Source organism: Haliotis rufescens, unplaced genomic scaffold (genome assembly GCF_023055435.1).
Source record: "Haliotis rufescens isolate VD_foot unplaced genomic scaffold, xgHalRufe1.0.p SCAF_4, whole genome shotgun sequence".
NCBI classification, from domain to species: Eukaryota; Metazoa; Mollusca; class Gastropoda; order Lepetellida; family Haliotidae; genus Haliotis; species Haliotis rufescens.
The window spans coordinates 23973615-23989814 of record NW_025964112.1 but is presented as its reverse complement, the minus strand read 5'-3'; the positions used below and the strand labels follow the sequence as shown (position 1 = coordinate 23989814).

The window sequence follows — 16200 nt, the reverse complement described above, 5'->3', positions numbered from 1 at the left end:
GTTCATGTGGGTGCAGCAGTAGGAGGTGGGGACAGTTCATGTGGGTGGAGCAGTACGGGATGGGGACAGTTCAGGTGGGTGCAGCAGTAGGAGGTGGGGACAGTTCAGGTTGGTGCAGCAGTAGGGGGTGGGGACAGCTCAGGTGGGTCCAGCAGTAGGAGGTGGGGACAGTTCAGGTGGGTGCAGCAGTAGGGGGTGGGGACAGCTCAGGTGGGTCCAGCAGTAGGGGGTTAGGACAGCTCAGGTGGGTCCAACAGGGGGTTTGGACAGTTCAGGTGGGTCCAGCAGTAGGGGTTGGGGACAGTTCAGGTGGGTGCAGCAGTAGGGGGTGGGGACAGTTCAGGTGGGTGCAGCAGTAGGGGGTGGGGACAGTTCAGGTTGGTGCAGCAGTAGGAGGTGGGGACAGTTCAGGTTGGTGCAGCAGTAGGAGGTGGGGACAGTTCAGGTGGGTGGAGCACTACGGAATGGGGACAGTTCAGGTTGGTGCAGCAGTAGGAGGTGGGGACAGTTCAGATGGGTGGAGCAGTACGGGATGGGGACAGTTCAGGTTGGTGCAGCAGTAGGAGGTGGGGACAGTTCAGATGGGTGGAGCAGTACGGGATGGGGACAGTTCAGGTTGGTGCAGCAGTAGGAGGTGGGGACAGTTCAGATGGGTGGAGCAGTACGGGATGGGGACAGTTCAGGTTGGTGCAGCAGTAGGAGGTGGGGACAGTTCAGGTGGGTGGAGCAGTACGGGATGGGGACAGTTCAGGTTGGTGCAGCAGTAGGAGGTGGGGACAGTTCAGGTGGGTGGAGCAGTACGGGATGGGGACAGTTCAGGTTGGTGCAGCAGTAGGAGGTGGGGACAGTTCAGGTTGGTGCAGCAGTAGGAGGTGGGGACAGTTCAGGTGGGTACAGCAGTAGGGGGTTTGGACAGTTCAGGTTGGTGCAGCAGTAGGAGGTGGGGACAGTTCAGGTTGGTGCAGCAGTAGGAGATGGGGACAGTTCAGGTGGGTCCAGCAGTAGGAGATGGGGACAGTTCAGGTGGGTACAGCAGTAGGAGGTGGGGACAGTTCAGGTGGGTGCAGCAGTAGGAGATGGGGACAGTTCAGGTGGGATGAGCAGTAGGGGGTGGGGACAGTTCAGGTGGGTACAGCAGTAGGGGGTTTGGACAGTTCAGGTTGGTGCAGCAGTAGGAGGTGGGGACAGTTCAGGTGGGTGCAGCAGTAGGAGATGGGGACAGTTCAGGTGGGATGAGCAGTAGGGGGTGGGGACAGTTCAGGTGGGTACAGCAGTAGGGGGTTTGGACAGTTCAGGTTGGTGCAGCAGTAGGAGGTGGGGACAGTTCAGGTGGGACGAGCAGTAGGGCGTGGGGACAGCTCAGGTTGGTGCAGCAGTACGGGATGGGGACAGTTTAGGTGGGTGCAGCAGTAGGGGGTGGGGACAGTTCAGGTGGGTGCAGCAGTAGGGGGTCAACAGAAGTCCTCTTCACTGTCAACTATCCGTAACTTGTTGCAATACTAATAGTAACTCTGTTCCTAAGCCTCTTTCTTCATGCACGCGGCAAGAAAACCTCACTACTCTCCAACATGAGCAGGGCGATGGGGTAGCCTGGTGGTTAAGGTTTTCGCTCCTCATACCAGAGGCCTGTGTTTTGATACATGTTTTCAGCCTGAGAGCTGTCATTTTTCACACTGGAATAAGGTTACTGACCAGTACACATAGGGTGTGAATGGACAAGATTGTGTTATTAGTGGATTTAGTTTTCTTAGGGTCTAGTCTCTTGGTAATGTGTTGTCGTCTTCACTTCAAGACTATTGGTGATCCTCAAACTGATTGTTTGAAGCGCCATCCTACAGTATGTGTGAAGGGGTCTAGATGCGCTCAATGTGCCTCACTTACACAGGATTAGTTTGTCACGATCTCTGAATCTAGGATGATGTGTAATAGGGAGGCGGCTGAGAAGCAGGAGGAGCTTCTGAACACTCGCCATGCGGAGCCCAGAAAAACATTCTCAAGCTGCCAAAAAGAAAACCCAAACTTCCTACAGTATCTGACAATCCTCCCCAGACAGAAGTCATGCCTTAGCTCTCATTGAGCGTCATGAAGGAATTGTTGCAGGAGCAACAGAATAACATGCAGGCCATGCTTGAATATCTGCAGAGATAAGCATCCATCAGAACAGAGTTCCTAACACGCCAGCAGGCTGAGAAATCTTGCCTGGCCGTTGGGCTGAGAGAGGGGAAGCAAGTCTCATGGCTAGGTGAATCAGATGAACAGTAGGGAGCTTGTGATACATCAATGACCCTGATGTTCCGACCAGAAGATAAAATTGTACCAAATATTCAGAAATGTCCTTGACATTCTGAAAATAAGCCTTTTGACATGATTTCGGGATGAAGTATATCTATATTTGTTAAAACAACTAGTAAAATGTTGTTTGAAAGAATAAGGTAACCCCAAAATACTGGAATTAAAGATCCAAAATTGGACAGAAATCATTGAGTTTGGGTTAAAGTTCTCGCTAAATTCAGAAGGGTATTGCTAGATGTCAGAACCCATCGATTGCCCTGGTATATTCTGGCACTGATGTAATTTAGGTTTTGTATTCGTAGAGTTTTATCAAACAATAGTTATCTTTGTTAATAATTCACATAATACTAGTAAAAGTAATACAAATATTTAACACCGACCTTCCTATAATCTGCTTCTAGTTGCTGATGTTGGAGTGAGTGAGTGAGTGAGTGAGTATGGTTTAACATGGCTGTTAGCAATATTCCAGCACTATCACAACGGGGACACCAGAAACAGGCTTCTCACATTGTACCCATGTGGGGATTCAAATGTGTTGCCTTTGGTATAACAAGTGAACGCTTTAACCACAAGCCTACCCCACTGCCCCATTGATCGAAGAAAAAAGTGAGCTTTCCTGCCTCTCACATGCGCATATGTATTAGTACTATTTGTGTTATGGTGTGCTATTAGTATCTCAACTGGTTATGGCTAGTTGTGAAAATCTTAAGATATTTATAGTGTGATGACAGCCAAACTACAGGAATTTTGGCTCTTATGTAATAAAGGTAGTATTCTTTGAATTATTAACAATTATTACTTATGTACAATGCAGTAAAGAAAATTTGTTGTTGAAATAGGGTAACACAACTGGTTGTAATTGTAATAATTTACAATCCTTATAAGCTGAGTCCAATTATTTGGAAGTTTATTTCCTTCACCAAGGTCTTGAGATGAAGCCAGTGTTCCTTGAAATACATGATGACCTGATCAAGTTGAAGAGATTGGTAGCTGAGGCTGTGGTACGCTGGAACAACAAGTAAGTACTGCCACCAACATCACAGTACCGTATATGACAGTGTTTAAGCCGAATTTTGAGGACCAGAAAAAAGATTCTGTAGAAAGGGGTCGGCTTATCCACGGGATACACTTTCATGATAGTATTTTTCAGATTGTGATCCGTCAGAAACATCACTTGAATGACAGTCCGATAGAATACAACTTCCCGAAAGTTTGGAAGTTGTCACGACTAGAGCCATTATTGTTATAAATTATCAATAAAGTTATTATTATACACCAATGTTGTCATTATTAAAAATATGTTATGCATGTTACTACTTCCGATAATAAGTTTTCAATTGAATGTTCAAAGTTTATCGTTCTTCATAAACTCCACAATCTTTACATGTAATTCACAGATATAATATATAATCCCCAGCTGAAATCGCCAATAGCTATTACGTACATTTTGCAAAGTTCATAAATTGATGGTGAACAAGTATCTACCTTTATTGAAAGAGGCAAATAAACAACTGTAACGGCGAGTTATTCCGTTCGCCATTTGCAAAAACATGTGATCAGCTGTTTCCTGTGGCGTCACAAACGGTGACCACTGTGATTGCTTCCTGTTGTTTAAAAAGCAACATGGTACACAAGGAAATGAGCACTGATAATAACGAACCGATTGGTATTGTCATGTTGTTTACACAAACATTTTCAAGTTGTGGGTGCTTAGCGATCGTGTTGGGAGTAGGGGCTTAATTCCTTTGTTTTCGAGGGATTAGTTTAATAAACTGATCAAGCCTGTGAGTAAGTGATGGTCATTCAATGTGTTAATAGTTTATTTAAATCAATTGGATTACATACAATAGTGGTATAAAGGGGGTATAAAAGTTGGTATATTTTTATTAACTGACATTCTCATCATAAGTTTGACACAAAAACGCCATGCTGATATATTTTCTCACGGGTTCATATTTCTATATACACCGATACACAAAATGGCGCTTCGTTGTTGATGGCAACATATAATGATCATTATGAGATTAAAAAAAGACAAGAGAAACAGCTGCCCACATTATGAAAGTGGATGACGGGTTTGTTAAATCTTTATTAGAAATAATAATAACTTTTTCACCTTATATTTTTGAATATCTGTGAGTACCGACACATGTCTTGCAGTCCGACTACGCAGTGTTTTTTGCCTTTCACTTCCTGGTACGGCGTATCTGCGGGTCATATCATTTTCTTTCCTATTTCAATGGTCAAGTTAACACCTTGGCTTATCTACGGGGTCGGCTTATCCGCGGTCATATACGGTATATATACACCCGTACTGCCACCAAGATCACAGTATATATACACCCGTACTGCCACCAACATCACAATATATAGACACCCATACTGCCACCAACATCACAGTATATATACACCCTTACTGCCACCAACATCACAGTATATATACACCCGTACTGCCACCAAGATCACAGTATATATACACCCGTACAGCCACCAAGATCACAGTATATATACACCCGTACTGCCACCAAGATCACAGTATATATACACCCGTACTGCCACCAAGATCACAGTATATATACACCCTTACTGCCACCAAGATCACAGTATATATACATCAGTACTGCCACCAAGATCACAGTATATATACATCCGTACTGCCACCAAGATCACAGTATATATACATCCGTACAGCCACCAAGATCACAGTATATATACACCCGTACTGCCACCAAGATCACAGTATATATACACCCATACAGCCACCAAGATCACAGTATATATACACCCGTACTGCCACCAGGATCACAGTATATATACACCCATACTGCCGCCAAGATCACAGTATATATACACCCATACTGCCACCTAGATCACAGTATATATACACCCATACAGCCACCAAGATCACAGTATATATACACCCATACTGCCACCAAGATCACAGTATATATACATCCGTACTGCCACCAAGATCACAGTATATATACATCCGTACTGCCACCAAGATCACAGTATATATACATCCGTACTGCCACCAAGATCACAGTAAATATACACCCGTACTGCCACCAAGATCACAGTATATATACATCCCTACAGCCACCAAGATCACAGTATATATATACACCCGTACTGCCACCAAGATCACAGTATATATACACCCATACAGCCACCAAGATCACAGTATATATACACCCGTACTGCCACCAAAATCACAGTAAATATACATCTGTACTGCCACCAAGATCACAGTATATATACACCCATACTGCCACCATGATCACAGTATATATGCACCCGTACTGCCACCAAGATCACAGTATATATACACCCATACTGCCACCAAGATCACAGTATATATACACCCATACAGCCACCAAGATCACAGTATATATACACCCGTACTGCCACCAAGATCACAGTATATATACACCCATACTGCCACCAAGATCACAGTATATATACACCCATACTGCCACCAACATCACAGTATAAAGACACCTACACTGCCACCAACATCACAGTATATATACATGTGTATTGCCACCATGATCACAGTGCATACATCAGTACTGCCACCAACATCACAGTATATATACATGTGTACTGCCACCAACATCACAGTATATATACACTTATACTGCACAAACATCACAGTATATAGACACCCATACTGCCACCAACATCACAGTATATAGACACCCATACTGCATCCAACATCACAGTATATATACATGTGTACTGCCACCAAGATCCCAGTATATAGACACCCATACTGCCACCAACACCACAGTATATAGCCACCCATACTGCATCAAACATCACAGTATATAGACACCCATACTGCCACCAACATCCCAGTATATAGACACCCATACTGCCACCAACATCACAGTATATATACACTAATACTGTACAAACATCACAGTATATATACACTTATACTGTACAAACATCACAGTATATAGACACCCCTACTGCCACCAACATCACAGTATAGACACCCATACTGCCACCAATATCACAGTATATATACACTAATACTGCCACCGACATCACAGTATATATACGCTTATACTGCACCAACATCACAGTATATAGACACCCATACTGCCACCAATATCACAGTATATATTCACTAATACTGCCACCAACATCACAGTATATAGACACCCATACTGCCACCAACATCACAGTATATAGACACCCATGCTGCTTCCAACATCACAGTAGATATACATGTGTACTACCACCAAGATCCCAGTATATAGACACCCATACTGCCACCAACATCACAGTATATAGACACCCATGCTGCTTCCAACATCACAGTAGATATACATGTGTACTACCACCAAGATCCCAGTATATAGACACCCATACTGCCACCAACATCACAGTATATAGCCACCCGTACTGCATCCAACATCACAGTATATAGACACCCATACTGCCACCAACATCACAGTATATATACACTTATACTGTACAAACATCACAGTATATAGACACCCATACTGCCACCAACACCACAGTATATAGACACCCATACTGCATCCAACATCACAGTATATATACATGTGTACTGCCACCAAGATCACAGTATATAGACTCCCATACTGCCACCAACATCACAGTATATAGCCACCCATACTGCATCCAACATCACAGTATATAGACACCCATACTGCCACCAACATCACAGTATATAGACACTTATACTGTACAAACATCACAGTATATAGACACCCGTACTGTCACCAACATCACAGTATATAGACACTTATACTGCCACCAACATCAAAGTATATAGCCACCCATACTGCATCCAACATCACAGTATATAGACACCCATACTGCATCCAACATCACAGTATATAGACACCCATACTGCCACCAACATCACAGTATATATACACTTATACTGTACAAACATCACAGTATATAGACACCCATACTGCCACCAACATCACAGTATATAGACACCCATACTGCATCCAACATCACAGTATATATACATGTGTACTGCCACCAAGATCCCAGTATATGGACACCCATACTGCCACCAACATCACAGTATATAGCCACCCATACTGCATCCAACAGCACAGTATATAGACACCCATACTGCCACCAACATCACAGTATATAGCCACCCATACTGCATCCAACATCACAGTATATAGACACCCATACTGCCACCAACATCACAGAATATATACACTAATACTGCCACCAACATCACAGTATATAGTCACCCATACTGCCACCAACATCACAGTATATATACACTAATACTGCCACCAACATCACAGTATATATACACTAATACTGCCACCAATATCACAGTATATATACACTAATATTGCCACCAACATCACATTATATATTCACTAATACTGCCACCAACATCACATTATATAGACACCCATACTGCCACCAACATCACAGTATATAGACACCCATACTGCATCAAACATCACAGTATATAGACACCCATACTGCCACCAACATCACAGTATAGACACCTATACTGCCACCAATATCACAGTATATATACACTAATACTGCCACCGACATCACATTATATATACACTTATACTGCACCATCATCACAGTATATAGACACCCATACTGCCACCAACATCACAGTATATAGACACCCATACTGCCACCAACATCACAGTATATAGACACCCATACTGCCACCAACATCACAGTATATAGACACCCATACTGCCACCAACATCACAGTATATATACACTAATACTGCCACCAACATCACAGTATATAGACACCCATACTGCCACCAACATCACAGAATATAGACACCCATACTGCATCCAACATCACAGTATATATACACTAATACTGTACAAAGATCACAGTATATATACACTTATACTGTACAAACATCACAGTATATAGACACCCATACTGCCACCAACATCACAGTATAGACACCAATACTGCCACCAATATCACAGTATATATACACTAATACTGCCACCGACATCACAGTATATATACGCTTATACTGCACCAACATCACAGTATATAGACACCCATACTGCCACCAACATCACAGTATATATTCACTAATACTGCCACCAACATCACAGTATATAGACACCCATACTGCCACCAACATCACAGTATATAGACACCCATGCTGCTTCCAACATCACAGTATATATACATGTGTACTGCCACCAAGATCCCAGTATATAGACACCCATACTGCCACCAACATCACAGTATATAGCCACCCATACTGCATCCAACATCACAGTATATAGACACCCATACTGCCACCAACATCACAGTATATATACACTTATACTGTACAAACATCACAGTATATAGACACCCGTACTGTCACCAACATCACAGTATATAGACACTTATACTGCCACCAACATTAAAGTATATAGCCACCCATACTGCATCCAACATCACAGTATATAGACACCAATACTGCATCCAACATCACAGTATATAGACACCAATACTGCCACCAACATCACAGTATATATACACTTATACTGTACAAACATCACAGTATATAAACACCCATACTGCCACCAACACCACAGTATATAGACACCCATACTGCATCCAACATCACAGTATATATACATGTGTACTGCCACCAAGATCCCAGTATATAGACACCCATACTGCATCCAACATCACAGTATATAGCCACCCATACTGCATCCAACATCACAGTATATAGACACCCATACTGCCACCAACATCACAGTATATAGACACCCATACTGCCACCAACATCACAGTATATATACACTTATACTGCACCAATATCACATTATATAGACACCCATACTGCATCCAACATCACAGTATATAGACACCCATACTGCATCCAACATCACAGTATATATACATGTGTACTGTCACCAAGATCCCAGTATATATACACTAATACTGCCACCAACATCACAATATATAGACACCAATACTGCCACCAACTTCACAGTATATAGACACCCATACTGCCACCAATATCACAGTATATATACACTAATATTGCCACCAACATCACAGTATATAGACACTTATACTGCACCAATATCACATTATATAGACACCCATACTGCCACCAACATGACAGTATATAGACACCCATACTGCATCCAACATCACAGTATATATACACTAATACTGCCACCAACATCACAGTATATATACACTAATACTGCCACCAACATCACAGTATATAGACACCCATACTGCCACCAACTTCACAGTATATAGACACCCATACTGCCACCAATATCACAGTATATATACACTAATATTGCCACCAACATCACAGTATATAGACACTTATACTGCACCAATATCACATTATATAGACACCCATACTGCCACCAACATCACAGTATAGACACCTATACTGCCACCAATATCACAGTATATATACACTAATACTGCCACCAACATCACAGTATATATACACTTATACTGCACCAACATCACAGTATATAGACACCCATACTGCCACCAACATCACAGTATATATACACTAATACTGCCACCAACATCACAGTATATAGACACCCATACTGCCACCAACATCACAGTATATATATATACTAATACTGCCACCAACATCACAGTATATAGACACCCATACTGCCACCAACATCCCAGTATATAGACACCCATGCTGCATCCAACATCACAGTATATATACACTAATACTGTACAAACATCACAGTATATATACACTTATACTGTACAAACATCACAGTATATAGACACCCATACTGCCACCAACATCACAGTATAGACACCCATACTGCCACCAATATCACAGTATATATACACTAATATTGCCACCAACATCACAGTATATAGACACTTATACTGCACCAATATCACATTATATAGACACCCATACTGCCACCAACATCACAGTATATAGACACCCATACTGCATCCAACATCACAGTATATAGACACCCATACTGCCACCAACATCACAGTATAGACACCAATACTGCCACCAATATCACAGTATATATACACTAATACTGCCACCGACATCACAGTATATATACGCTTATACTGCACAAACATCACAGTATATAGACACCCATACTGCCACCAACATCACAGTATATATACACTAATACTGCCACCAACATCACAGTATATAGACACTTATACTGCACCAATATCACATTATATAGACACCCATACTGCCACCAACATCACAGTATATAGACACCCATACTGCATCCAACATCACAGTATATAGACACCCATACTGCCACCAACATCACAGTATATAAACACCCATACTGCCACCACATCACAGTATATATACACTAATACTGCCACCAACATCACAGTATATAGACACCCATACTGCCACCAACATCCCAGTATATAGACACCCATGCTGCATCCAATATCACAGTATATACATACATGTGTACTGCCACCAAGATCCCAGTATATATACACTTATACTGTACAAACATCACAGTATATAGACACCAATACTGCCACCAACATCACAGTATAGACACCCATACTGCCACCAACATCACAGTATATAGCCACCCATACTGCATCCAACATCACAGTATATATACATGTGTACTGCCACTAAGATCACAGTATATAGACACCCATACTGCCACCAAGATCACAGTATATAGACACCCATACTGCCACCAAGATCACAGTATATAGACACCCATACTGCCACCAACATCACAGTATATAGACACCCATACTGCATCCAACATCACAGTATATACATACATGTGTACTGCCACCAAGATCCCAGTATATATACACTTATACTGCCACCAACATCAAAGTATATAGACACCCATACTGCCACCAAGATCACAGTATATAGACACCCATACTGCATCCAACATCACAGTATATACATACATGTGTACTGCCACCAAGATCCCAGTATATATACACTTATACTGCCACCAACATCACAGTATATATACACTTATACTGTACAAACATCACAGTATATAGACACCCATACTGCCACCAACATCACAGTATAGACACCCATACTGCCACCAACATCACAGTATATAAACACCCATACTGCATCCAACATCACAGTATATATACATGTGTACTGCCACTAAGATCACAGTATATAGACACCCATACTGCCACCAACATCACAGTATATAGACACCCATACTGCCACCAACATCACAGTATATATACACTAATACTGCCACCAACATCACAGTATATAGACACCCATACTGCCACCAACATCACAGTATATAGACACCCATACTGCATCCAACATCACAGTATATATACACTAATACTGTACAAAGATCACAGTATATATACACTTATACTGTACAAACATCACAGTATATAGACACCCATACTGCCACCAACATCACAGTATAGACACCAATACTGCCACCAATATCACAGTATATATACACTAATACTGCCACCGACATCACAGTATATATACGCTTATACTGCACTAACATCACAGTATATAGACACCCATACTGCCACCAACATCACAGTATATATTCACTAATACTGCCACCAACATCACAGTATATAGACACCCATACTGCCACCAACATCACAGTATATAGACACCCATACTGCATCCAACATCACAGTATATATACATGTGTACTGCCACCAAGATCACAGTGCATACATCAGTACTGCCACCAACATCGCAGTATATATACACTAATACTGCCACCAACATCACAGTATATATACACTTATACTGCCACCAACATCACAGTATATAGACACCCATACTGCCACCAACATCACAGTATATAGACACCCATACTGCCACCAACATCACAGTATATAGACACCCATACTGCCACCAACATCACAGTATATAGACACCAATACTGCATCCAACATCACAGTATATATACATGTGTACTGCCACCAACATCACAGTATATATACGCTAATACTGCCACCAACATCACAGTATATATTCACTAATACTGCCACCAACATCACATTATATAGACACCCATACTGCCACCAACATCACAGTTTATACATCAATATTGTTGCCACCAATATCACAGTTTTGATTGATTAAAAAGACAAATCTGAAAATGAAGTTTTTTTCTGAACATGTTGAGTAAAAATGATAGATACCCAGGTTACGTTTTGTCTTTAAGTTGGATGTTTCACTACATATTGGTTATTGTGCAGAATTCAGGAATTCCTGACACTCCAGCAGAAGAAGTATAAGCTGCAGGCTAGTGGCTCCAAGAAGGACCGGGACAAGGACAACTTGTCTGTGTCTGCTGATGAGGTAAGAGGGGAAAGATGAGAGCAGTAACATAATGAGTGGTAAAATGTAGATTTGCAGAACAGTTAATACCTTTCACTGTCCAGGCAATTCTGGAGAAGACATAGCACTTCATGCTGACCTTGAGTGGAATCAAGGAAGCAGACTGAAATGCAGTTAGTATCACTTCATCATTGTTTTACTTTCAGCTTGACCGATCTTCCCCGCGATATGAAGAGAAGTTGTTACACAGCAGGAAGGAAACTGACTCCCCCAACATTGATGTACCAGAGGGTGATAGTGGAGGTAAGTTGAAGCCATGGAGATATTTCCCTGTAGTAGACAGTCTGCCTTGTAGAAGACAGGCTCCCCTGTAGAAGACAGACTCCCCTGTAGAAGACAGACTCCCCTGTAGAAGACAGACTTCCGTATAGTAGAAAGACTCCCCTGTAGTAGAGATTCCGCTGTAGAAGACAGACTGCCCTGTAGAAGACAGACTCCCCAGTAGTAGACAGTCTGCCTTGTAGAAGACAGGCTCCCCTGTAGAAGACAGACTCCCATATAGTAGACAGACTCCCCTGTAGCATTCATTGAAAAAGCCATCTGCATAATGCTACATCTGCATCACAGGGCCATATGACACAGTTGAACCAATCAACTCAACTCGAAAGGGTGCACGGGAATCACGCACGCACGAATATGGTGTTAGCGTTTGGCGTCTCAACGTGGGTGATTCCCGTGCAGCCTTTCTAGTATAGTTGATTATCTGTAGTAGAAAGACTCCCCTGTAAAAGACAGACTCACCTGTAGAAGACAATCTGTAGAAGACAGACTCACCTGTAGTAGAAAGACCCCCTTGTAGTAGACAGACTCCACTGTAGTAGACAATCTGTAGAAGACAGACTCACCTGTAGTAGACAGACTCACCTGTAGTAGAAAGACTCTCTTGTAGTAGACAGACTCCACTGAAGTAGACAATCTGTAGAAGACAGAAACCCCTGTAGAAGACAGACTCACCTGTAGAAGACAGACTCACCTGTAGAAGACAGACTCACCTGTAGTAGACAGACTCACCTGTAGTAGAAAGACTCCCTTGTAGTAGACAGACTCCCCTGTAGAAGACAGACTCCCCTGTAGAAGACATACTCCCCTGAAGAAGACAGACTCCCCTGTAGAAGACATACTCCCCATGTAGAAGACAGACTCCCATATAGTAGACAGACTCCCCTGTAGAAGACAGACTCCCTTGTAGAAGACAGACTCCCCTGTAGAAGACATACTCCCCTGAAGAAGACAGAGTGCACTGTAGAAGACAGACTCCCCATGTAGTAGACACTCCCTAAGAGGAGAAAGACTCCCTCTTAGTAGACAATTTCCCCTGTAGAAGACAGTCTGCCCTGCAGTAGACAGACTCCCTTATAGTAGAAAGACTCCCCTGTAGAAGACAGTGCAGTGATTTTTGCTCATGCTCAGTGATTGAGGACGTCATGCACTATGCATAATTCGTGAATAAAAGGTGCTGCCATTTGTGTTTATGCTACAGTACTTATTCATACAAAATTGTTCAGGTTTTTAATTCCTCCTGAAAATGTTCCATTTTTGTATGATTTGAACTGGTTACATCATGCAACTGTGACCATAGTTTAGATCCATGTGTTTATGCTGCAGTCTGGGCCAGACAAACCTGTGGTAATGGCACACCAATGTGACGCAATGGCACACAATCAAACAGGTCCTACATGTAACTGACTGATTATTGTTGGTTGGCTCTTGTGACAAACATGGGTACTTCTGACCTGATGTCTCCATGGAGGCCATATGCTAAGGAATGATTTTAATGTCCAATCCTTTTAAAACTTGCAAAGACTGCAGATTTGTTTGTGCCGAGCACCTGTTTTAAGTGGATTGTTTTTGTTTGTGTGTGCTGCAGGTCCATCCTCCCTGTCCCCCCAGGTGCAGGAGCGAGGGGGGTCATCTAACAATCTGGAGGCCTTGAGGGAAGGTAGCTTGTCTGTGTAGAGCACATACTCATGCATCACTTGCCAATGCCCATACTTGTATCAGACAACCAGTCCCTGCAAAGCATTGTCCTCAGATTGCACTCTATATCAACTGTAAATCAACCTTTTCATTTCCTGCAAAATCAGTGTGATAGTTTTCCCCAAAAATGCAAGATAGATAAAATATCATATTGTTGAAAAGTAATTCTTTGTAATTTACAACTCCTATTAAAAAGTTTTTTGTGTATACACCATTGAGGTTGTATTTTTCTAATTTTGCATCACTGAACATACAGAAATGTTAACATAACAAATGGAATGAGAGTCTTGTGTTTCTGTTGATGATAATGGTGTGGAGGTGTGTGGTTGTAGTGAGGTGTTTCAACATCTGAGGTGTTGGTCTTGACAGTAGATGGTGTGGAGGTGTGTAGTTGTAGAGACATTTTTCAACATCTGAGGTGTTGGTCTTGACAGAAGATGGTGTGGAGGTATTGGTCTTGACAGAAGATGGTGTGGAGGTGTTAGTCTTGACAGAAGTTGGTGTGGAGGTGTTAGTCTTGACAGATGATGGTGTGGAGGTATTGGTCTTGACAGAAGATGGTGTGGAGGTGTTAGTCTTGACAGAAGTTGGTGTGGAGGTGTTAGTCTTGACAGAAGTTGGTGTGGAGGTGTTAGTCTTGACAGATGATGGTGTGGAGGTATTGGTCTTGACAGAAGATGGTGTGGAGGTGTTAGTCTTGACAGAAGTTGGTGTGGAGGTGTTAGTCTTGACAGAAGATGGTGTGGAGGTGTTAGTCTTGACAGAAGTTGGTGTGGAGGTGTTAGTCTTGACAGATGATGGTGTGGAGGTATTGGTCTTGACAGAAGATGGTGTGGAGGTGTTAGTCTTGACAGAAGTTGGTGTGGAGGTGTTAGTCTTGACAGAAGTTGGTGTGGAGGTGTTAGTCTTGACAGATGATGGTGTGGAGGTATTGGTCTTGACAGAAGATGGTGTGGAGGTGTTAGTCTTGACAGAAGATGGTGTGGAGGTGTTAGTCTTGACAGAAGATGGTGTGGAGATGTTAGTCTTGACAGAAGATGGTGTGGAGGTGTTAGTCTTGACAGAAGTTGGTGTGGAGGTGTTAGTCTTGACAGAAGATGGTGTGGAGGTGTTAGTCTTGACAGAAGTTGGTGTGGAGGTGTTAGTCTTGACAGAAGTTGGTGTGGAGGTGTTAGTCTTGACAGAAGATGGTGTGGAGGTGTTAGTCTTGACAGAAGATGGTGTGGAGGTATTGGTCTTGACAGAAGATGGTGTGGAGGTGTTAGTCTTGACAGAAGATGGTGTGGAGGTGTTAGTCTTGACAGAAGATGGTGTGGAGGTATTTGTCTTGACAGAAGATGGTGTGGAGGTGTTAGTCTTGACAGAAGATGGTGTGGAGGTGTTAGTCTTGACAGAAGATGGTGTGGAGGTGTTAGTCTTGACAGAAGATGGTGTGGAGGTGTTAGTCTTGACAGAAGATGGTGTGGAGGTGTTAGTCTTGACAGAAGATGGTGTGGAGGTGTGATGTTATGGTGAGGTGTTTTTACACATGATGTGATGTTCTTGA

General features: G+C 42.5%; 1 protein-coding gene across 4 annotated transcripts in view; it reads left to right on the top strand.

Moving 5' to 3' along the window:
• The window catches only part of LOC124126461 (1-phosphatidylinositol 3-phosphate 5-kinase-like), a 124995-nt gene that overhangs the window by 66442 nt on the left and 42353 nt on the right, over window positions 1-16200 (top strand). For 3 of the 4 annotated variants that reach the window (XM_048382645.1, XM_048382647.1, XM_048382648.1), the window contains 4 exons: window positions 3217-3310; window positions 12536-12638; window positions 12824-12920; window positions 14545-14616. In XM_048382645.1, the coding sequence (XP_048238602.1) occupies window positions 3217-3310; window positions 12536-12638; window positions 12824-12920; window positions 14545-14616 (366 nt within the window). Of the gene's footprint in view, window positions 1-3216; window positions 3311-12535; window positions 12639-12823; window positions 12921-14544; window positions 14617-15088; window positions 16198-16200 lie in introns of those variants that run through there. The other variant, XM_048382646.1, reaches the window with a different exon arrangement.